Raw genomic sequence first — 24,367 nt, forward strand, 5'->3', positions numbered from 1 at the left:
ATTTTTCCAGTGAGTGAGCATGCAGTGTTTTTAAGGGAATTACTGTTGAATTCATGATGGACAGCTTTTATGTCACTATAACTATTCTAAAGAAAATGAGCCAAAATCAATGCTAAATAATGACCGTTCTGAACAAGGTTTACATAAGAACAAGGAAATCCACTCCCCTATTCTATGACATTTTAGCCTCCCCCTGGTCCTAGGACACCCTCAATCGTGCAGTAGGAAGTAAGTGAAGGGAACACTGTCAGAAGGGGGAATGTTTTATCTGCTCCTAGATCCTCTGTTTCTCTTTCTGAGAAGTCAGACCCGGAAGTGACCTCCTAATGTCTTAGGAGCTCCCAGGCCCCGGGAGCCTTGAGTGCATCAGGTCCTTCTGAATGTTCTGTCGTGAACAGAAGTGCAGTTAGAGCCTACACAGTCACTGCTTCAGAGAAGGCGAAGATGGAGGGGGTGCAGATTATCGCTGGGCAACTCTGCTAACGTATGCAACAACCCTGACCAAGGCCTCTGATTTTGCGTGTTCCCAGAGGGGCTTCCCTGCTTCTGAGTGAAGACAGATTAAGGACACTCCTTACACTCCAGCTGGAACCTTCTCAACACTAAGCAGTGACGAGGACCCTGAGGGGCTCTTCTCCTTTGTCTGGGGAACACTCCTGTCAACGGGCCAAGTGACATCTAGTAGAGAATAAACTTAAATACCAACTAATAGCAATTTAGACTCTGTTCAAGTTAATTATAATGAGATTTCTCCTTGAAAACCATGAAAACCAGTAAATATCCATTCACAGAAACAGGATGTTTATAACAATAGAGCCTTAAATACTCAACTTGGACAACAACATCTGTTATTTATTGGATTCTTGCTCTATGCCAAACACCAGTGGTGGGTGTTTACATGCATTATCTTATTTAATCCTCTCTCACACACATCACAGGAGGTAGATCTTCAGCATCGTCATAGATAAACTGAATCTTACAGAATGTAAGCTATCTGCATGGAGGCCCATAGCTCCCAAGGCGAGCCGCTAGACTTGAAGGATTCTATGCCTTTTGGTTGGCAACTTTTGAGATCTTCTTGAAAAGTTTTCTCAATTTAGAAAATTCTAGAAAATATTCAAAATCTCTGGAGCTGTGATGGTTTGACATCAGTGTGTTGCTTTAGAGAGTTGTTGGGCATTGTTACCTTGCTTTTCTTTTATATTTATGCCTCAGCCACAGGTGTGGTTTACAGCAGACCAGAGAAGAACATGTCCCAAGAGTTAGATCCTTTTTAAAGTGTAGTTGTTAAGCCACGCTTTTGCCTGTCATTGGTCCTAGTAAGTTATAGAACTTGGGGTTTCCCTTAAAGAGTTATTCTTCCAAAATTTGGGAGCCTGAGGTTTTCAGACAGGAAAATTATTTATTTCAAAAAATTTTTTTCAAGGTAATCTTTTCTTCTGAAACACCCCAGAGAGAACGTGGCCCTAATAGTGGATTATCCCCCATGAAAGTCAATTTTAACATCTTAGAGACTTAAAAAGGAAAAATTTGATTCCAAAAAATTGTTTAAAGCATCTAAATTCCTGTAAGCAAGAACTGATTTCTATATCTCCTCTTTTGCTAATACTGCTTTTGAATATCGCTTTTGAGTCAAATTTAGTAGCTTCCTTAAAAATAAGTATTTTTAATTAGTCACAGCTCAAGGTAACAATTCTTTTATGGAAGGCAAGCAATATAGAAGACTAGACTACAAGAACGACATCGAGATCACCATGGCTCAGAAAATCTGTATTTTACCTTCAGTGAATAATTAGGTTCCATTTTTTATCTAGTTTTAACATCCTCATCAATAGTGATGAGTCTTACTCGGCAGATGGTTCTCAATATTCATTTTTTTCTTTTCCTACAATAATCTTACAATGTTCTGTAGAGTACCTATGTGCTTTTCATACCGCAATGCTCTGATCTAAGCACTGGCAAACTCCAGCCTGCAGGCCAAATCTAGCTCACAACCTCTGTGTGTACAGCTTGTGAAATAAGAAGAATTTTTACATTTTTAAATGGTTTTTAAGTAAGTGCCTGAATAATAGCCTCAATTTTGCCCCTCGGGCCAAGACATCTAAACTATTTATTATCTGTCACTTGACAGAAAAGATGTGCTAACTTCGAATGAATTACAATTTTCTGCTTATAAACATTTATGTCAAGTCCACACTGAAATTTGGTCTTGACTTAATGCCAAGACTCTAGGGGAAGAGCAGAGAACAGGTATGAGCATGGCTGAGATCTCAGAAGAAATGCTGGCTGATTGGTTGGTTGTTCCTGGTCCCTCATTCACCCCGGGTATGTCCTGTGCAGGCCAACTTGGTGATCCAGGAGAATCGTTACGTCTTGGCCATGCAAGATCTGCAGAAGGCCCAGGCTGAGCTGGATGACAAGCGTGCAGAGCTTGACGTGGTGCAGGCTGAGTATGAACAGGCCATGACCGAGAAGCAGGTAACTCCTCGGCACTGAAGGGACGGTCATACGTTAATATGGCTACCATAAACCCTTCCTTTGCTCCTTTCTTTCTCCAAGGGTTTGGTTCCCAGCAGGGATTGATTCAATGTATACATAGTACATAAACAACACTTCATCCTTCACTAAGCCCTGAGGACCTTGGTGAGAGGTCAGGATGGTCAGCCAAGATGGGAGTCTGTTCTGGAACATAAACATTCTGAGTCTTCTCATGGATGGTGGTGAAAACAGCCCCTTGTGGAGCACTTTCTGTTTTTCAAATCATGTCTTCCCTCTTCATTTCATTTAAGCTTTAAATTGATCTTGCAAGGTAAGCAAGATGGCTTTTTAAATTGTCATTTTGGAGAAAGGAGCTGAGGTCCAGAGGACAGCTCCTAGTTGTAGGGCTGGGCAGTCAGAAGTAGATCTTGGTCTTCTGGTGTCCACTTCAGGCTTCTCTGCTGGACCAGTGTTATGGCCACATGGTTGCATCTGATGACAATGACCGTCTATGGTCTTCTCAACCTAGGCTGCAAATAGCAGCTGTAGAACCTTTCAGAATTTGGGTTCAGACACTTCTGGTTCACTGGGCAATAGGTTCTTTATCTTGTTTCTAATAATTCCAGCTCCATACGGACTTCTTTCCTTCTGGAAATTCAGGCAGCTTTAACACACAACTAATGTAACTTAAGCTTCAGAGCTTCTCATGTGCACAGTGTCCTAGGCGCTGGGGATCCTGGGAGTTGTAGGTAAGAGGGAGACCCGGTTATGGTTGGCAAGTATTTGCATATAAGCATTTGGATAAAATGCCTAGAAATTTCAGACGAAAGGTACCTGAGTTTCTAAGACACCAAGACATTTTTTTTTTTTAAGATTTTATTTATTTCTTTGACAGAGATCACAAGTAGGTAGAAAAGCAGGCAGAGAGAGAGGGGAAAGCAGGCTCTCTGCTGAGCAGATATCCTCATGCAGGGCTCGATCCCAGGACCCCGGGATCATGACCTGAGCCCAAGGCAGAGGCTTTAACCCACTGAGCCACCCAGATGCCCCAACACCAAGACTTTGTAGTGTTTTTTCCCCTCTCAGTCTAAACACACATTCACCTTGGTGTTTTGTATTTATGAATCTCTAATGATTTTCTTGAAGTGGACAGATATGTTAGCTTCTGGCCCTACAAAGACTGTATCTGGCTCTGGTAAATCCCGTGTTTGGTAAATAAGAGATAAAGGAAAAACTCTGTTCCCTTCCTCCTGCCGGCTCTCGATCTTCAGTGGTCAGGGTTGTGGTTCCCACTCTGATTGTCCAGTCTCTTACAGGAGTCCCAACAAGGGAACTTAGATGAATGCTCAAATTTTACTATGTGAGAATGTGTGATACTTCCACTCCTGAAAGCAAAAGAAGAGACTTTTAGAAATTTTAGAGAAGTAATTGTACATCACCTATTGGGGTTTGTTTATTATGCTTTTGGGATTCACCTATCATCATCACATAAAGAGAAAATCTACTTCGGAAACTATGGTGAAAGAGTGATCATTATTTGCCACGGGGGACACTCCCATCCATTTGGAGGCGCTACTGAATACACTGGAAATATTTTAGGTCCCGTGTTGTTCTGTTTCAGTTGGAATATTTTTGCATCAGTTCGTTCAATATGCTATTTTGGATTTGAGCATCTCCTGCTTGTTAGGACCATACAAGAAGTGCTACTGTGAAGGCATGGCTCTGACTTTAAAACTTGTTTTGACAAATGTCAAATTTTTTTTAATTAAAAAACACAAAATCTGGCTGGGAGTCTACCTGCCTCCCCCATGCTGGAGTGAAGATGACCTTTAGTTATTCTGTGGCTCCTTCCCCCTCCATGAGCACCATGCAAGTCCCGGGTGCTTACGGACTTACAGAAGGTTGGAGGGGAGCCTTGAATGCACAGTTTACCACGGTGGGACCCATAAGCTCCAGCCCCAAGTCTCTGCTGTTCGCTGAAGGAGTGTGTGCCCGACTCCTCTCTGCACAGGGTGGTGCCTTTGTGGGGCCCACTTCCCTAGGCCTTTAGGATGGCTGGTTACCCCCCGGGAGCATGAACAGAGAGTGGGCTGGGGCCCTGCCCGAGGAACCCAGGGAAGTCCGCTCATTACCCCAGCCAGGCTTAGAGGGAAGAGCTGCTCCTGGCTTCCGTACTCTCTGATGTCCGCTCCTCTCCATTCTTGCTGTTCCCATCCCCCAAATGAGCGTGGGCTCCCAGAAAAAAAAATGCCAGAGAAGAGGGTCTTGGCCATTTTCTTATTTGTAAATGGGATGGGGAATTTGGGGAATACAACTTAATCTTAAAAATATCTTTTACATGAAAAGTTAGTTTCAAAGGTAGGCAGAAGTAAGTGATCTGTAGGGTCACACTTCCTAGCTGGCATCTTTCTTCTTGGGGAGAAACAAATAAACAAATACGGACAACATAGATGTGGGGGGCACACCTCAGCTGGGCTTTGAGGTCTCCTGCAGTAACTCTGGGGGAAAGGGAACAGGAGAATAGAATCTCAGAGAACAAACTAGAATACGTATCTTGCTTTTGAAAAACACTGTGTTGTGTTACTATTACAGAAGCAACTCATGTTCTTTATGGAATATACGCATAGAGAATCCTGGAAATGAACACGAGAAGTATTTGCTCTTTTTCATTTCCCATCTGAACATCTTCCTTGCTTTACATATATTTTAAAAATATATGTAAAATATAACATTTAAATACATAACATAATTCAATGCATACTGTTTATAAATTAAATTTTTAACTTAGTAATTGAATATTTTCTTGATTATAAAAATCTTTATAAAATAATTTAATGGCTTCAGAGTATGCTTATTCCACAATAATTTATTTAAATGTTTCTCTATCATTAGACATTTAGCATATATAACATAATTATATATTATGTGTAACATACATAAATGTTATAAATGAATTTCCGGTGACTGGTCCTGTAGTTAAATCTTTATCTGTCCCCACTGTTATTTCATACATACACATTTTTACAAGTAGCGTTAGCAGTGGTCTTAAGAAGGAGGAGGACCATTTGTTTTTAAGAATGGAGACTTGAGTGGCAACAGCATGTGAAATTCTGGTTCATGGTCTTTTACTGATGCACAGAGCACCAGAAAGGGACCTGCTGAGTCAGGTGTCCCCGGGATCTGTGAGCAAACCTCAGAATAGCACAATCTGAAGATTAATATAAAGTTTCACTTCAAGTCAGAGGAGATGTGCACTTACATGAAGCATTAATGATGTGAGAACTTTAACAGGAGAAATATTCCTGATTTTCAAGTAGGATATGTGTTTTACTTTTTCTTGTGCTATGTATTAGTAAGTATGCTTGTATTTTATCTCTATTTTTCTTTATAAGGAACTCATAAATGACACAAATTTCTATTATCTCTTACTTATTAACACCTGGGGAGAGTGTGACCTGTGGGCTCAGGACCCTTGTAAAGGTTTAAAAGCTGGGCTTTGGCTACCACAGGCACACAGGCATTGAGTTTTATACTTCCTGTGAGATAAATGGCTCACAGGTCTCAGAAGGGCAGATAATATATAATGGTTTAAAATTATATTCCTCAGCCAGAGGCCATATTTTTCTGAACAGAGTTCTCTTCTGATTCTGGCCCGTTTTTAGACCTTGCTTGAGGACGCGGAGCGCTGCAGGCGGAAGATGCAGACGGCCTCCGCGCTGATCGGGGGCTTGGCGGGAGAAAAAGAAAGATGGACGGAACAAAGCAAAGAGTTTGCTGCACAAACAAAAAGACTTGTAGGTATGTAAATTCCTGTATTAATCAGATTACGTGTGGACTCTGTTAGGGCGTTAGGAAACTGAAACTTTAATCAGAATACAAACGAACCCTCTAGTCCTTCAAATTCCTGTGTGTATGTGCCCAGATGTTTCAGAAGGATGAATACTGGTCTGGCATCTGTGCAGTCCTTATTAGGTAGATGTGCTCTTGACCTTCAAAGGGTCACTTTCAAATTTTCCTGTGAGTCAATGGTCTTATTGACCAGGGTCACTTGGAATGGAAGCTCTGTCTTCTCAGGATTTGTATCCCTTAAGCTCCAAAGTCATACTCTCACATCCAGCAAGAATCAAAATAACCTAGTTGATGATGCCTGTCAGGTGTTACTTGCCTGTCAGGTGGACCATTTGGACCTGTTTAACGATGATCTACTGCTTATTCACCAAGACATAGCAACATATAGTCACGGTCTGGTTTCTGGAAGTTAGTTTAAAAGAGTGGTTGCCTTTAGAATATATTTAATATTCTGCACATTTACAAGGCTGATTATAAAGTATTTCAGTGGCATTCTGTTTTCTGTTTTAGGGGATGTGTTGTTGGCTACAGCTTTTCTATCTTATTCTGGTCCATTTAACCAAGAGTTTCGCAGTCTGCTGCTCAATGACTGGCAGAAGGAAATGAAAGTCCGGGAAATCCCATTTGGAGATAACCTAAATCTCAATGAGATGTTGATTGATGCTCCCACTATTAGTGAATGGAACCTCCAAGGTCTGCCAAACGATGACCTGTCCATTCAGAATGGAATCATTGTCACAAAGGCATCTCGCTATCCTCTGTTAATTGACCCACAGACTCAAGGGAAGATCTGGATTAAAAACAAAGAAAGCCAGTATGAACTCCAGGTAACTTGAGTTTGAGTTCATTCATGCTACCGAGAGGTTTTATTGCCACAGATGAACAAGAGTCTGAGAAGTAAGAAATAATTGAAAATAGTAGCTATTGTAATCCTTGATAGAGCAGTAACAGATGCAAGTCTAAACTCTAATATTAAAATCTTTTCTAAAAATTGTGTTTACATTTGTATGGATCTCTACTAATGCCATCTTTTGAAGGTTTCAGATTCCCCTGTTAGAGCCTAAATCCTTCCTTGATGAACAGAGCAGTGTGGAGTTGTACCGCACCATGTGTGTAGCACTGAACTAGGACGCTTCATGATTATCCCATTATTATTTGTCACAAAAGTGATGGTGATGAGAAGACAGGTTGCCCTGGGGAATGACAGTTTGTAAAAGAAAAGGATGGAAACAGTTTAAGCTTGCAGTACAGTCTCACCCTCTATGGGTTCCAGATAAGGTTCTCTAAAGATCTCCATATTTGTGTCCCATGATAGAATGCCCAGGCACCATTTAATGTCTGTTTTCTGTGTGTGTGACATCGTGATATTGTCAACAGCAACCTTTGGGTCTTGTTTCTAGATCACATCTCTCAATCACAAGTATTTCAGAAACCATCTGGAGGACAGTCTTTCTCTTGGAAGGCCCTTGCTTATTGAAGATGTTGGGGAGGAACTAGATCCAGCGCTGGATAATGTTTTGGAGAGGAACTTCATTAAGACTGGGTCTACATTTAAGGTAGGTTAAACCTATTGATAATAATGTGCGGAACCATTAGCACGAGGCCGGGTAAATGTGACATAGACATAGATGAAATTTTCTCATTAGGCAACAACTGAAATTTGAGTCATTGGAAGAGACATTTGCTTTTCTTTTCTACACTTCCTGAGTTTGGATTAAAGTTTTTAAGAACAGTCCTTTTAGAAATATCTACTTCTTTTGTGTGACAGAATCTGACTCCATTTTGATGATTGACTGTGGGGATGTCTTTCAAAACCCATCATGACCTTCACCCTCCCCTCCTGTCTCAAATCTGGGCAAGCTGACAAGAAAATGTGGAACTTTTGCCTTTGACAATGGTGGGAAAATCAAACCATACAATCCTCTGTTGATGCCCTGTGTGGGAACCTTTATCCCAGCCCAAGCTCCTAATCACCATAAAACCCGAAGACCGCTACTTTTCCTTACTCTCTCAATCAGTTTTTGGAACCGGTTGGGGACCTACTTTAATCTCTCCAGAAATCTCATTATATGAGTAATAAACATTTTTATACCCTTTGGTACATATGTGATGTCATCAGTTTTGATCTCTGAACGAAATTTTGGATGGGTTATCCATCTCACTTCTTCACGATCACACCAATTTTGGTGCTAACTTCTAATTTATGGTATATACTGGCATACATTGAACTTCCTCCCTCCCTTCCTCCTTTCCACCCACCTTTCTTTCTTTCATCCTAGTGGTTTGAAGCCCTGTGAATGCCTAATGATGAATTCTTTTTCAGTATACAGAGATCTCCAGTTATATAATTACTTAAAGCAATGCTTGATCCTGTGCAGAAAAGGACACAGGAAGGTGTATGCATGTTTTATTACTTTTGACTTTATTTTTATAATAAAGGTGAAAGTTGGTGATAAGGAAGTAGACGTGATGGATGGCTTCAGACTCTACATCACCACCAAACTGCCCAACCCAGCCTACACCCCTGAAATAAGTGCTCGGACCTCTATCATTGACTTCACTGTCACCATGAAAGGTCTGGAAGATCAGTTACTGGGGAGAGTCATCCTCACAGAGAAGCAGGTGAGTGAAGTGTGACCACCTCCTTTTCGGCATTGTGTTGTGATTCTTTCATTGACGAAAATAATATGATAAAAGTTTTCATAGGATTAAGGCCCCCCTGCCTTTTATCCCTGTGGTTTTTTTTTTCCATTATTCATTCCCAGGTGTCTTGGGTAATTACTAACCGATTACCTTCTGTGTTTCATCTGTCTCATAAATCATATATATCCATTGATTTTGTGGAGCATAATGACGGGACTATGAGAATATCAGTCTCATGCCCGGCATCATTATTCTGGTCTTACATTGCTTCATTTCTCTGAAGAGTTTGCATGGTCGTGAGTTCTGTTTGCCTGTTAACTTTTAGGTTTCTAGGATACAGCTAGGTTTTGCTTTCATTCAATTCATTATTATGCTTCTGGAGTATAAAGTTAAGACTAGTGACTTCAAACCCCTGGGATTAAAAACAGCTAACAGACAACATTCTCAAGTCTTACTTGTTGCCTATATGAGAGAGCTGCATGTATATTGTGACGGGACAGACATTTGTGACTCTGGAACCTCCCTGAGCACCTTCTGGAGGCTCTGGCTTGGTCACGTATCTGTTTTCTCTACTTCTATTTGGTGGAATAACTTAATGATCGATAAAAAATAGCCAATAACTTATAAACCTCCTTGTTTTGAGTCACCGGATTTTAATAAGACTGTTTGGGTAGAGCTGCATGAACTCTAAGAGTTGCTATTGATTTTCTCCAGGAGCAACGAGAAGTCTACTTTATTTTATAGCCCCCTTTTAGACTGACTCAAGATTTATTTAGGTTAAAACCTTTGGCAAAATCTTTGGAATTTGTCCTTTCTATGATTTTGAAAAAACATTGTGTGTGTGTGTGCTTCATGCTTGGTCTTGGGAGTCCTTCTATATGTTTATCTCTTGCTTCTTCACCACTTTCCCCCTCCCTCCTTTCCTTTTTTATGGGTAGTCTCTTTTTATTTTTTAGTTTATAGTGCATGAATCATAGAGTCCTATGGTTGGAAGTTTTATTAGGAGCATTAAATCTGACTTTGTAGATTCACGTAGTTAGTGACCTCAGAATGCCAGGAACTGAGGCCAGAGTTCCTACCACAGACTTGCTCCTGAAGTGATAGCAGCCTTCAGAATATGCGCTTCTTTATTTTGTGAGTCAGACTCGAGCTGGTTGAGGAAGCCTAGCACTGCCATATCCTTACTTAGGAGCGACTGGGATTCTTCATCCGCCACATGCAATGTCGAGCAGGGAATCCCCAAGAGTCTTTGGGGCAGTGGCCAATACCCTTGTGTTAGGCTCTGCTTTCACCTGTGGTGTTGGCTTCCAGCAGATAAGGAGTCCCAGCAGCAGTTTGAAACATAGGCTTGTCTTTGGTTTTCTTACATTCAGCTGAGATGAATATAGTTTCCTTGGAAGAAATAATTTGTTCTGACAGATTTTATTTGCAGCAAAACAGCTCCAGCACTGAAGCCATAATTGTTCAAACAGAAGTTTGAAAAGGCTTTCAACAGCCTTGAAAAGCCAATGTGGATCCCAGGCTGGGCTTTCTCCCCCCCCCCCCCCGGAAAAGTGCCTTGAGTGTCTTGAGAAAACTACTCCTTTGCTGTTGTCCCATGATCAGAATCTATTCCAGGCTCCGAGTAGATAATTCTTGGGAAAAGTATGGCCATATGAATGGGACCCTCACTCTCTTAGAGTATTAGAGGGTCTTCCTACCCTGAAACACATGATTAGACAACACGTAACCTGTATTTTCTTCCCTCTAACACAAGGTCTCATGCATGAAGTGAGCTGTTGAACTTACTTTCGAAGGCTTTTCAGTAATATACAACCTGCAAGCCGCCTTTTCTTTTGTAGCATCCCGTCTTCCCCCCACACTCCCGAATTCACTCACATTGCTAAATCGCCTTAGCCTGGATGGTGGCAAGGGGGTCTGAGTTGATCTCTGGTGCTTTCTGGAAATTGAGTAACTCATTTGAAAAGAGCCTTACAGGTTCAAAAAGTGTTCCTTTGACTTCTGTGACAATGCAGTCTCTCTGACTATGGTCTCTTCTTAGGTGATTACTGTGTATACTCCATCAGGATAACATGCTGTTCAGAGCCAAGGGTGGGTATTGAAAGCAGGGAAGACCCCGCTTAAGAAGCTGGTGTTGGAAGGCATCTAAGAAATTCCCTAACACATGAGCTGAAACCAGGTGTGGGTTCTCTGCAGTCAGGATGAATCCAACCTTTAGCGGTCTGTCGGTTCTTCTGAAAGGTGGCTGGGAACAATGACTTATGATGCCAGGGAAAGGCTGTTTTTCTCTGAATCCATAAATTCACCAGCTGTCCAGTGTCTTGGAGATACTGGCAGTGAGGAGCCTTGTTATCACATGGGCTCTGGTCTCGTCAGTGCTCTGTTGTTAGACTGCTGGCTCTCGGGGTTTGTTGCCTTTCAGAAACAGATGCAAACCCCAGAGCACAGGAATGCAGGGAAGGCAGATTTTTAATGATTCTACATTTTCTGGGTGCTGCAAAGCAGTCGTTTTAAATGTGTGAGCTGTTCAAGGTCACATCAAGGCCATATTCAATTGTTGACCTGATGTGAGTAGATGTAGGTAGCCTGCTGTTGTCACCAGAAGGCGAGGTATCAAGACCATTTTAAACAGGCAGCAAACCAGTAGTTCTCTAGCAACTATCCTTAAATTTTTTTTTTTCCCCTTAGGTTCACTCTTACCTTGATCCCCGAGAACAAGACAGAAACTCAAAGAGAGCTATATAGTATTAGGCGAAAAATACTAATCTAGATTAATAGCTTCTATTGTTCACACAACACAAGGCCTCAGAGGTCACCTTGTTCAAAATCCCAGAGGAGCCAACAGATGTTTGATTTATTTTAGGGGTGGAAGCACCCAAACTTGGTGGATCCAACAGAAGAAATAATTTAATGAGGATCCTTAAACAGATGTCGTTATCACCAGCTCATCGCTATAGAGAAAAATAAATCTGAATGCTATTGTTTAATCTTTCTATTTTAATTGCCATGTAAGGTAAAAAAGGGAAGGATCCTTGGATGAAAGCCTGGGTGATCTCTTAGAACTGAAAGGCTGTCACCTGTTTCCTTTTACTGATTTCAAAACCGTAGTGACAGATGCAGTTTAGGTACACAAATATTTTTAGTTGTCATTTGCATCTTTGTTGAGCTACTTAATTTTTGATACTTTGATTAATACATAGTATGTTTCCTGATATTGTTCTGAATCACTACTGTACTTTCTTACCCACTTTGGGGATACTTTTCATATTATCAAAGTTTCTATAAAAAATTTAAATGGCAGCCTTAGTAAATAGAATACATAACACAAATGTTTACGTGTGTGTGTGTGTGTGTTGAGGTAATCCCTTTGATGGGAAAATGCTTATAGACAAAATGTTATTTTGATCAATTTTGCTCCTTATTATTAATTTCAAAAAGAACTATCTTCTTATAGTTTGGGGGACCTAAAGTCATAGTTGAACAGAACGATGTTTAAATCAGCCATACATGTGAGCATACACTGAAAACCTTATCCCAAAATAGGTTTTCTGTTTTAAAATCCTGAGTGAAAAACAAGTTGCAGGGGTGCATGGGTGGTTCAGTTGGTTAAGCATCGGCCTTCTGCTCAGGTGGTGATCTCAGGGTCCTCCAATCCTAGGATCGAGCCCTAAGCCTTGCTTGGGGCTCCCTGCTCAGTGGGGCATGAGCTTCTTCCTCCCCCCACTGCTCCTACCCTCTGCTCATGCTTGATCTCTGTCAAGTAAATAAAATCTTTAAAAAAAAAAAAAAGAAAAGGAAAGGAAAAGAGAAGCAAATAGCTGTTCTGTTTACCTTCAGAGATTACTTTCTTTTTTTCCATAACTCTTGTCCCATTGTAGTGATTGGCCTTTTACCCACTATTTAGTATACAGATTGCTTTCATAATTCCCAATTGCTTTAAATTATATTGTTTACTTTAGGGGATATTATTTTATCAGTTTCAGACTTCGGGAGAAATGTACTTCTTAGCCTCATTTTAATCCTTTAGGAATACAGGCAGTTACTTTAATTGACAGATTTGTTGGTGTTAACAATGATATTGAACTGACTCCAAACATCTGAATAGTGTTCAAGCTTTTACTTGCTATTTTTAAAATCAGGAACTGGATGATTTGCCCCTTTGTATACATTATATTAACTGTTTATTTTGTGATCAACAGTTTTCGTGAGTAACATGGGGTTATGATTTTAGTACTGATTCTGTAGTTCTCAGGCGGAGATGAGATTGGAAGTGTAGGTTGAAATGTCTTGTAAACTATGTTGAGAATGTTGGATCTTTCAAAACAGCTGCGAGAGATCCCCAAAGGTCTAGGAGCAGGAAAGGGGGTGAGGACAGAGCAGAGGATGAGCAGGGAGACCAGTCGTAGTTAGACTAGTCCCTGAGGAGTAACTAAAGGCTAACCCAGGGCCCTGGCTATTGGTTTGGAACCCATAGACGGAGGAAGAACTACGGTGCTGGAAGAATCCGTAAGACTCAGTACAGTTTGGGATTTGACAGCACATGTTCTCGTCCCAGCAGACACGAGACCATGCATCTCTAAGATAAGTACAAGATCAGAAAGTTCTCTTTTGTCCCATTTCAGCCACTTTATTAGGCTATTATAATGATTTGTGAAATTCCGAAGTAGGGTTTATTTTGTGCCAGCCTATAATTTTATTTTCCAAACTGCTTATTTTCCCAATAACTATTATAATGCTTCTGAAAAATCCATGCTTGGGAAGAGTCGAAGAAGGGGAGAAAAGGGAGAGAGAAGTCTTTTGAGCAGTTATTGTGATTCAGTTTCTGTTGTAGCTGCTTTACTAGTTATATCCTGACGATCACTGTCTGAGCTGTTTCCATATCCATCTCACACGTAGGGAAACGGAGGCTCTAGGGTTATATAATAGGGCCAACACCATTTAGCTGATAGATCTCTGGGGGCTGCGATTCAAGCACATGTCTCCCTGATGTCAAAACCATGATTCTCCCTACGGCTTTACGTTCTTTCCCTTACTGGTCATCTTCAAGAGGTGAGGATATTTAGACCGATACTTAGGATATTTAGATAGATATTTAGGAACTCAGACATGATAGTGATAGTGTGGGAAATGTGGGAATATGACAATAAAAAATACTTGAATTTTTCCCTTAAACTTTATTACTTTATTTCTTAGTGTAACTGTAGCGTAAGTTCTCTTTTTTAACAGTAGCTTTTTGTGAGGAATTTTGCAGGTGTCTTAGATGTCACTTTCTGTACTCATTTTCACTTTCTGTACTCATTTTTTTGTTGTTGTTGGTTTGTTTGTTTTTTTACATTTTCTCAAATTTGAGATTCTTATCCGGTGAATAAGTGAAATGAAAATAACCATGAAGGAAGCTTTTCAATGTAACCCAGGAAAAGGAAGCAGATAGAGGCAGGTTGTGCTGGAGTTGCTTTGTCTCCAAGACTTAAGCAAATTCTGAGATTTTGCTCAAAGCCTGGTAGGGTTGTACCCATCATAAGTGTTGGGTCAACGGTGATTAGTTGGCCAGAACAGAACGCAGTGGCCAGTGGCCTTTGTTCTTTGTCTTCATGCAGTTTTGTTACTACCACCTTTATGTTAGATCTGTGGTTTTCAGTTACAGCCACTGGGCTTTGTGCTGCCTTTGGCTTGTTCTGTGTCATGGCCATGGCCTCTTTCTCCACCCTCCCCAGTTCATCCTTTTTTTCCTTCTGTTCCACAGACTCTCCCTCTCCAAACCACCATGACGAAGAAGTAGCCAGTAAGGACAATAACCTTCCAAAACCGTTCTCTCCCCAGCTGTTTATTTTTTTATTTTTTTTTTAAGATTTTATTTATTTATCAGAGAGAGAGAGGGAGAGAGCGAGCACAGGCAGACAGAATGGCAGGCAGAGACAGAGGGAGAAGCAGGCTCCCTGCTGAGCAAGGAGCCCGATGTGGGACTCGATCCCAGGACGCTGGGATCATGACCTGAGCCGAAGGCAGCTGCTTAACCAACTGAGCCACGCAGGCGTCCCACTCTCCCCAGCTGTTTAAAAAGATCTTTCAGGAAAGATCTAGAACTTTCCTTCTCTTGGAGAAAATAGCACCTTTCCAGACCAAAAACAGTTTCCCATTTAAAGATACTTACAACAGCCATGTGGATTGTTTGACTAAGTTTTTTGGACACTTGCTTTTTGGGGGATTGGATACCATTTCAACCAGCGAGTTGACAATAATCCCATTCAGACAACAACAGAGCTCTTATAAACAAAAACTAAACAGAAGAAAATGTATTTAATCCGAGAGATCGATATGCGTCTTCGAATATATCCCAATATATTCTCAACTATTTTTCACCTTCAAAACAAGCTTACATATAATTCCAGAAGTCACTTAAAATGATTTGGCTTTAGGAAATAGATAGATGGTCCAGGGATGTTGGTAGTGTTTTTAGCAAATTTCTTGTTATTGGCCATCCATTCTCCCTTCTTCCATTCATTCTCCCCCTCCTCTTAATCTGATGTATTTTCAGCAGTCCAGTATGAGAACTACAGTGGAGGAAGGCAGTCCCATAGGTTAACTTTTTCAGGAATGGCCAAACAATAGTTGTTAATTAAGGAGGAAAATATCTTTATGCCAATTCACAGGAACTGGAGAAAGAGAGAACTCATCTCGTGGAGGAGGTGACTGCAAACAAAAGAAGGATGAAAGAGCTAGAAGATAATTTGCTTTACCGGCTGACGAGTACCCGGGGGTCCCTGGTGGAAGACGAGAGTCTCATAGTTGTGCTGAGTAACACAAAAAAGACCGCGGAAGAGGTGACACAGAAGCTGGAAATTTCGGCAGAGACAGAAATTCAAATTAACTCAGCCCGGGAGGAATACAGACCTGGTAAGTTTGGTAATGAAAGATAAATGTCACAGGAAAATGAAGTGAGAAAAAAACCGAACATCGGAGAAATTAAAGGAACGAAGGACATTAATGAAAATGGTGGCACGAGGCAGGGTGGCCATTCACGTTTTGTGGCATCCCTTTGGGAGGCATTCGGTAAAACTGAGATGAAAAAAATTTGCAATGGTGTATATTTTCTAGGTGCTTACCGTTCCTGTGGGTTGGCAAATTCTTTACACTTAGAAAGTACAGAGGGAGGATTTTGAAAGAACGTCTGACAACTGTTTCGAAATCTGAGGAGTTAGTGCAGCATTTATGGGCTGTTCACTAGTTTTTTATCATTTGGTAGCAATCAGCCAGTATTCTGTTTGCAGTCTTTGTATTAGAAAAGTAGCTCCTTGGTCTCACCGGAGTGCTGGAGTCTTACTCATAAATTTGCAAATCAGTGTTGTTTACGCGTTACAAGAGGGACCTGTGGAAAGCCTTGTTTCCTTTAGAAATATATCATTCTTCTTAGAGAAATAATCAGAGCGGTATCATGTGCTGGTGGAGAGTCATCGTTGCCATGCCTTGTTTTGCCAACCTGAGGCCACACGTGATTGGGGCTTCCTCCTGGAGCATAGACATGAGGTGCATAAGATGCCTACACCATTTGCCGGTCATTACAGTTTTTGCTTTCCCATCAATTGCCTTTTCTGCCAATGAGAAAAGAGAGTGAAGTATGTTTATAAGGGATCTGGAAGTTCTAACGTGGAAAATTCCACTTGATAAACACGAACAACAGACTGCTTACACAAAGCTTATGAATAAGAACTAATTTATACATCATGAGCCTTGCTCCAGACTCCTAGTGCTGGTAGATAGTCATGGATAAAACAAAACTAAGACCTGTTTTCATTTAGAGTTTAAACTGGTCTGTGCATGGGTCATTCACTGTCCAACCCCAGCCCATGTAACCTTCTTTGTTTTTCAGTGGCGACGCGAGGCAGCATTCTGTATTTCCTCATCACTGAGATGCGCTTGGTCAATGAAATGTATCAGACCTCGCTCGGCCAGTTTCTTGGCTTGTTTGACCTTTCCTTAGCCAGGTATGTCTGTACTCAGGAAGCCAGGCTGAATTTTCTATCTGCAGGGTCCAATGATGACCTTATAACTTCTTTTCCTTTTGCTACTGAGTCTTTTTTTTTTTTTTAATCTAAGCCGAGTATAATTACCAGCATGTTAACACATCATTCGCATAAATCCTCTTACGCTCAGAGACAGCTCTACCAACTCTTCATCCATGGATTGATTCCTTGGGTTTCATCTATTTCTGTTAAACAAGAGAATTCCCAAGACCTTGTTGTGAGTGATAATACCCTGCGGGTAAAATTGATTTAGACAACATTGCGGATTCTGTTGTGTTATTTTATGCTGAGAGAATGCTTGTTATTTTGGATTTAGGATGCTTATTCTTATGCGTAAAAAAGAACTGGCCCTCCAAAGTTACCTGTTCTCCGCTAAAGACATTTTTATGGGCAATGGAAAAGGGGAGTGGGATAAGCCTGATTTAAGTCTGGTTCTCTCCACCAGGTCTGTCAAAAGCCCAATTACGAGCAAGAGGATTGCTAATATCATTGAGCATATGACCTATGAGGTTTATAAGTATGCGGCCCGGGGCTTGTATGAAGAACACAAGTTCCTGTTCACCTTGCTGCTCACCCTGAAGATCGACATCCAGAGGAACCGAGTCAAGCATGAAGAGTTTCTCACCCTTGTTAAAGGTCAGTATAACAATAGAAAGGTCCAGATGTAGGAATTACTTGAAGGTGCAGAGCAGCACTTTTTTTTTTCTCTAACGGTTGTCTTGCATTTCACTGAAGGTTGCATATATGTGCAATATTTTATTTGTTCATTTATTGCATAAATATTTATTGAGAGCCTCCTGTGTGCTGAGTCACAGACTAGACACTAGGCACATCATGAAACAGTAAATTATGTAGTATGTGGAAGCTAGTAGGCACGATGGGGAAAAGAAACAGAGCTTGATAAGGGAGACAGGGAGTGAACAGTGTATGCAGAGTTGGTGGGGGCAGCTAAAATATTGGAATGGAGTATTTAGTGGGATACCTAATGGGGTAGGCCTCCCTGAGAGATGGACAGGTGAACAAAAGCCTGGAGGGGGCGGGGGCACTGGCCCTGAGGACAGGCAGAGGGAGAGTGTCAAAGGGAGAGGAATGGGCATCAAGGTGCCGGTAGGGGCAAGCCTGGTGTGACAGAGGCAGAAGCCGTGGGCGGGGCAGTTGTGGATGTTTTTTCTGAATCTGTTGAAGCACTGCTCACAGGCAGGTCCCTTGTGCCACTGCACACTACAGCCCAGGGAAGGCTAGGAAACACATTTGCTGTCACATTCTTGACTATCTGGACAAAAACTAGTGGAAATGTTGCTGGGTCTACATGGCTTTATTTACTGTATCTTTCTAAGCAAAGGTTTATCTTTACAGAAAAGACATAATTTTCTCTACAGTGGGTGGGGAGAGATTTGCACGTTCCCCTGGAGAGTGGAGCTGCAGAGGAACTTGAAGACAACCCTGAAGGGGCAGGAGGGAAGGGGGGTGGCTCTGCACCTGTGGTGCCCTGGGCGGCATAGGTCTATGTCCAATGTGAACAAATGTGTATTCGTGTTTGTATAAATATACATTTGCATACATATCTTATAGAAACAACCAAGACTCATTTGGTGAGACTTGAATGTATGATTTACAGACAATTTTTCTCTTTTTCTCTCTCTCTATTCTTTGTCTCCAGCTCTTGAACTCTGGCTCCTTAGATCTCTTTATTTTCCAGATTTTCTAAATCAGAGCATGTGGATGGTGAATGATTTGGGGAAACATCCCTTAGGGAGATGCGTAGGTGTAGGGGTTGACTTCTTCACCGAGCCCTTCAAATAGCCGTCTCACGGTGTCATTGACTGCTCCAGCTGATGGAGGTTTCCTGTGGCTTGTTGTCCCCGACATCTCCATCCAGGCATGAAGTGCATTTCCTCATAAAATGTGTCCAAGTCTGGATGAAATACTGGGAAATGTGTTGCCATTTGATGTGATGATAGCAGATGTGGGATTTAGGGTTAGGATGACTCTAAGAGAAAGTAGTGGCTTTGCTAATTTCTTGATGAGTGTCTCAAGCACGTTCTTCAAACTTTTCAGGCTCCTGTCTCCTCTGCTATAAAACAAGGATGGTCAAGTCTACACCAGCAGATTATTGAGAAGTCACACAATTTGTGTAAATGACGGCATGTAGGATATGTTCAGCAAATGATAGGCATTATTATATTATCTGTAATATTTTATTTTATTTTTTTTATTAATCTGAGGCTCACATAGGCTGCACTGGTTTTTGCGGGGTTTTGGCATTCAACAGTTTTGTGACCCTGCTTTATGCAACAGAGTTGGAGGAAGCTTTGCAAGGCAGCTATGTCACAAGATTGCTCAATGAGGGGCTGAGATGTTGGTGAGAAGGACCCAGTGGAGGAACTTCTTCTGCAAGGACTTTAAAGTCATTTCTTTGAAAATGTTATTTAGAGAGCGAAAATGTTTGGATACTGGTCTTTTAATTTTCTCATCTCTAAGGTGGAACAGGTTCAGCCCCGATGACTTTCTAAATCTGCCTTACCTAGACCACTTTATGATTCTGGGATATCACTTGTAGAAATTTTTGTTGTAAGAATGTATCAATTTTTTTTTTTTTTTACAAAGTGTTATGGTATAAATTCAAACTTCTTCCCAGAGTAAGGATTCACAGAATGGAGGCAACCGCATACCTCTCAGTCACCTGGAGAGTTTATTTTGAATTATACCTATTCCAATTGTTCACTCATCAGAAGTACATTTAATCTGGTGCCGTATCATCCAGGAATATATCTGCCCCCAACCCAATACCATCATCCTCTGTGGCCCATTGTACACTTTTGAGGCAGGAAAAATATTCATGCCACTGTTACCCTCTGCTAACCCATGAATAATGCTTTGGTTGCAAGGACCACCCTTTCCTTCCTGTAAATGGCTTCTCCCTAACTCTCTGGTGTCTGTCTTATTCTTTTGAGTTTGTTGGAAAATGGACAGTTTCCATGGAAATTGGTATGACATATTTCAACACAATGCCATTGTCCTCAGGTCTTTAACTGCTCTCTGCCATTGAAGCAATCTGTTTTGATTTGGTGACTTAATAATCTTATCAAAATTGCTTCAAGGCCATACTTTTACCTTGTTGGAAATATACTAAGATGGATTTGGCCAAAAGATAGTAATTTAGTGGGGTCCATGGCACCTGGATAAAGTGGAGATTGGTTCAATAAATATCTGGAGTGTTATTATTTGTTCTTGACCTGCTGTGTTCAAAAAAGGATTTTAACGTTAGCCAAATGAATTGGTTATATCCTTTTAAGAATTATACTTAGAGCATGTTTTCCTTGAAATATTTTAATAGATGGTGTTTATTAAACAATATATTTCATCCTATAATATTTCTTTGACTTAAAATATGATTGTTTACACATTTAGTTCTTCTGAGATGGGCAACAATAACATTTTAAGGTGTCGTTTATTTTATGGTGTCGTGGGAGTTATATGAGTTACGTGAGCTTAGGTAAGTCAGCAGCTACAAAGTAAGAGTCATTACCCAGTGGAAATGTTTGCTGTGGTTAGACTGACCAAAAATAAGTGACACAGTGCAGGATGCTTGGGTGTGCTCAAATGGATATAAATAATATATTGATTCATAGACAAGAACCCTTTAAACACGTGGGTGCTGCTGACATTTCTAGATAAACTCTCTCCTTGAAAGAGCTTGTGCCAATGTCGACAACAGCTGCTCCTTTAGTGTCCCTCCGCTGTGGTCTTGGTCCTGTCTCATGTGCTTTACATACATATTTTCTCTCATTCTGTCACCATCACAACACCCAGGCTTCTTTAATCCTTGTTACCTATTTGGAAACAGGAACCCAGGTGATGAGCTGCCTTGTCCTAGACCTTAACCACACAGAGTTAGGACAGAATCCAGTAGCCCATACCTGTGCTTCTGATTCTTCTAAAATCATCAATTCCTTTATTTGATTTTAAAGCTTGTTCATTACTATGACATATTTCTGAGCCTAAAAAATGACAAGGTAATGCGGTGCCCGGGGGGCTCAGTTGGTTAAGGGTTGGACTTTTTTTTTTTTTTTTAAAGATTTTATTTCTTAGAGAGAGAGAGAGAACGTGCTAGCAGAGGGAGCTTCAGGCAGACGGAGAAGCAGGCTCCCCACGGAGGAAGGAGCCCGCATGGGACTTGATCCCAGGATGCTGGGATCATGACCTGAGCAGAAGGCAGATGCTTAACAGACTGAGCCACTCCCGCATCCCTAAGTGTCGGACTTTGGGTCAGGTCATGATTGCAGGGTCCTGGGATACAGCCCTGTGTCAGGCTCTCTGCTTGGTGTGGAGTCTGCTTCTCCCTCTGCCCCTCCCCCTGCTCGTGCACACTCTGTCTGTCTCTCTCAGAATACTAAAACCTTTAAAAAATGTCAAGGTGGTAAATAATTAAAATTAAAAGTGTAAGAAAAAGTTGGGGCACCTGGGTGGCTCAGTGGGTTAAAGCCTCTGTCTCTGTCATGATCTCAGGGTCCTGGGATGGAGCCCTGCATCAGGCTCTCTGCTCATCGGGGAGCCTGCTTCCTCCTCTCTCTCTCTCTTTGCCTGCCTCTCTGCCTACTTGTGATCTCTGTTTGTCAAATACATAAATAAAATGTTTAAAAAAATGTTTCAGAAAAAGCTTTTGTATATAAATATGTTGTTTTAGAGTAAAGAAAGAACAATCTAGTAACTTTCTGTGTTTGATTTTACAGGAGGTGCCTCCTTGGACCTTAAAGCTTGTCCTCCTAAACCAGCTAAATGGATCCTGGACATGACCTGGCTGAATCTGGTGGAACTCAGCAAACTCAGACAGTTTTCAGACATCCTTGATCAGGTAACTTGTGCTTTGAATAAGTTTCCAGCAGCGTCGCAGGGAGCAGCTCCCTGACTCACAAGTAGCTGCGGTCCTCGTGGAAGAGAGAAGTCGTTTAATGTTGTCCCTCTTGCCCTGGTGCCTGACCTTCCTCCCACCCACTCGCACTCTGATGAAGCAAACTCCACCACGTCGAAATGGTGCCGTCCAGTGCCCTCTGTCAGTATCACCGACCGGAGAGCCATGAGTGGGAACACTGAGATTTAATGAAATCACTCGACATGTTTAAGGGGTTTTGCCATCTTCCTGGAGATTAACAAAAAGAAACATGAACAGCCGACCTCTAAATGCTGGAGATGGTTTTCTTGCCTCTTGTTTTTCTCTTCTTCCTCCTCTCTTGTGCTCCCATGATATGGCCTTAGCCAGGTGTCTGGGCATAAATGGGCTGCCAGTCCGTGGCCCCTTTTACAAGTCACTATCCGGTCATAAGCAGCCAGTTCCTGGTGAGTTGTCTACGTGCTGGCATCATGGAAGTTGGGTCTGGAGAGCTGAATGGGGACCAACTAGGGAACAGATTCTTGAGAATCAGATGAGCAGAGAGAAGTCACACTAGAGCAAGGTGGCTTTATGTACCCACAAGCTGTAGGCTTTTTATGACCAGAAAACATGCTAATGTTGGTTCCTGACTTTCCCGGTTTCGTTTGACCAAAAAGTTCCTGTTCAGCTCTAACTGTATGTGTTGGCTTTATGCCTGGTGATCTGCATTATTTCTACTGTATAATTTAACCCATTCTTTTGTGTAAAATAACTTTCATTTGGGAGGTTTTAATGCACTCGAGTGTGTTCCCCTATGAGATGACTCCTAGTGACCTTTCTCCGACTGGTATCTGTTCCTGAGGTTGCCGTCTTCTGGAGATTGTCTTATGCCTGAAGTCCCTCCACATCATGTTGTCCTTCACGACAGAGGGAGGTTTTTACTTTTTATTCTTACACAATACTTTCTAGAGTGGATCTGGCACGTTTTCCCCTTTGATTAGGCTTCCAAGAACTCTATCCGGGGCTTTAATCAAGGGGAATATACCAGAGAACATTGGATTATATTTATCTGCAGACGTTATTTGTTTGTGCTGTGTTTTAGAGATGAATGCCCGTGGACTGCTGTCCCTGATTTTAAGTTCCAAAGGATAATGGACTGTGTTCTCTTCCTCCTTATCAATTGCCTAAAGGAAGCATGTGTGTCATTACTCATTTGATACGATATTAAGTCATATATTTCAAATTACTCTAGATTAATGGAGTATTGACCAAAAGGCTTTTGGCTCAATAATAAACATATATTAAATGTCTTCTTTTGTGCCAGGAGTGGTTCTGGGAAATGAGGAAACATACGTGAATAATGAGTGAATGGGTTCCTGATCATGAAAGGATTTCATGGAGCAAATCAGATTTCCTTAAAATAATGAAAATGAGTTTTCATTGATTTCTTTATTCCTCATAAATTTGTTAGCACAAAGGTATGAGAAAGGTACCCTACTTCAAAAGCTACTGTACGCTGGCATTAATGTGGACCGACTTTAGAGAAAATCACATTTGATTTTAGACTGTCACACTTTTTGGTAGTGGAATATAAAATTAAAAAAAAAAAAAAGCAAAACAAGGGATATCATTCACACGTGTCTGGAAAAGTCAGAAGATTTGATGAAAAATATCTGTGAACTATTACTGAAAGGTTTTTCTGTGCTGTGATGCAATTCTTATCCCCTGGTATTTTCAGATATCAAGAAATGAGAAAATGTGGAAAATTTGGTTTGATAAGGAAAACCCTGAGGAGGAGCCCCTTCCAAATGCCTATGACAAATCTCTTGACTGCTTTAGACGTCTTCTCCTTATTAGATCATGGTGTCCTGACAGAACCATTGCCCAGGTAAAAAGTTTGTAAAGAAGAATGTTTTTTAAAGATGTTTGTATTATTTGTAAATAATCTCTACACCCATTGTGGGGCTCCAACGTACTACAACTCTGAGACCAAGAGTCACATGCACCACCAACTGAGCCAGCCAGGTGCCCCCTAGGAGAATATTTTTAAGGAGAATTTCCATTTAAATTTAAAGAAATATTGAATATTTTAATCCCAGTCAGAATTGGAGGCTTCTATGGAATTTTCTGGCAATATCCATGTGACAAATGGAAAAGTAAACAAATGTAGCGAGGTGTGCATTTGGGCTAAATGATTTAATAATCTTCTTTGGTCTAAATGGTACAAGAGTGAATGAGGAAGCCGTGTTTCTTAGGTCAGCGTACAGGTATGACGTAAAGATAATGTATTACTCCTCCATACCATTTTTATATTAACTCCAAAATGATGTGGATGCTCCATGTAGTTAGTCGTAAAAAGTAGGAAGAGTGTGGAATTCTGGCCGGAGAGGTAGATAAGAGGGAGGCAGAGTATTCCCAAATCTACAGTTACAACCCCAGAAAGTGTCAGGAACCTTGATGCAAGAACTGGCTTAAAACTCTCTGAATTTTTCATATGGTTTAAATG

General features: G+C 41.2%; 1 protein-coding gene across 1 annotated transcript in view; it reads left to right on the top strand.

The window, feature by feature from the left end:
• The window catches only part of DNAH5 (dynein axonemal heavy chain 5), a 215,567-nt gene that overhangs the window by 163,807 nt on the left and 27,393 nt on the right, over positions 1-24,367 (top strand). The window contains exons 61-70 of the mRNA XM_082725156.1: positions 2,341-2,478; positions 6,141-6,276; positions 6,838-7,154; positions 7,728-7,883; positions 8,767-8,949; positions 15,621-15,864; positions 16,838-16,952; positions 17,437-17,627; positions 21,725-21,846; positions 23,600-23,749. Of these exons, the coding sequence (XP_082581282.1) occupies positions 2,341-2,478; positions 6,141-6,276; positions 6,838-7,154; positions 7,728-7,883; positions 8,767-8,949; positions 15,621-15,864; positions 16,838-16,952; positions 17,437-17,627; positions 21,725-21,846; positions 23,600-23,749 (1,752 nt within the window). The remainder of the gene's footprint in view (positions 1-2,340; positions 2,479-6,140; positions 6,277-6,837; positions 7,155-7,727; positions 7,884-8,766; positions 8,950-15,620; positions 15,865-16,837; positions 16,953-17,436; positions 17,628-21,724; positions 21,847-23,599; positions 23,750-24,367) is intronic.

The sequence above is a fragment of the Mustela nivalis genome (genome assembly GCF_964662115.1).
Source record: "Mustela nivalis genome assembly, chromosome: 3".
In the NCBI taxonomy this organism is placed as follows: domain Eukaryota; kingdom Metazoa; phylum Chordata; class Mammalia; order Carnivora; family Mustelidae; genus Mustela; species Mustela nivalis.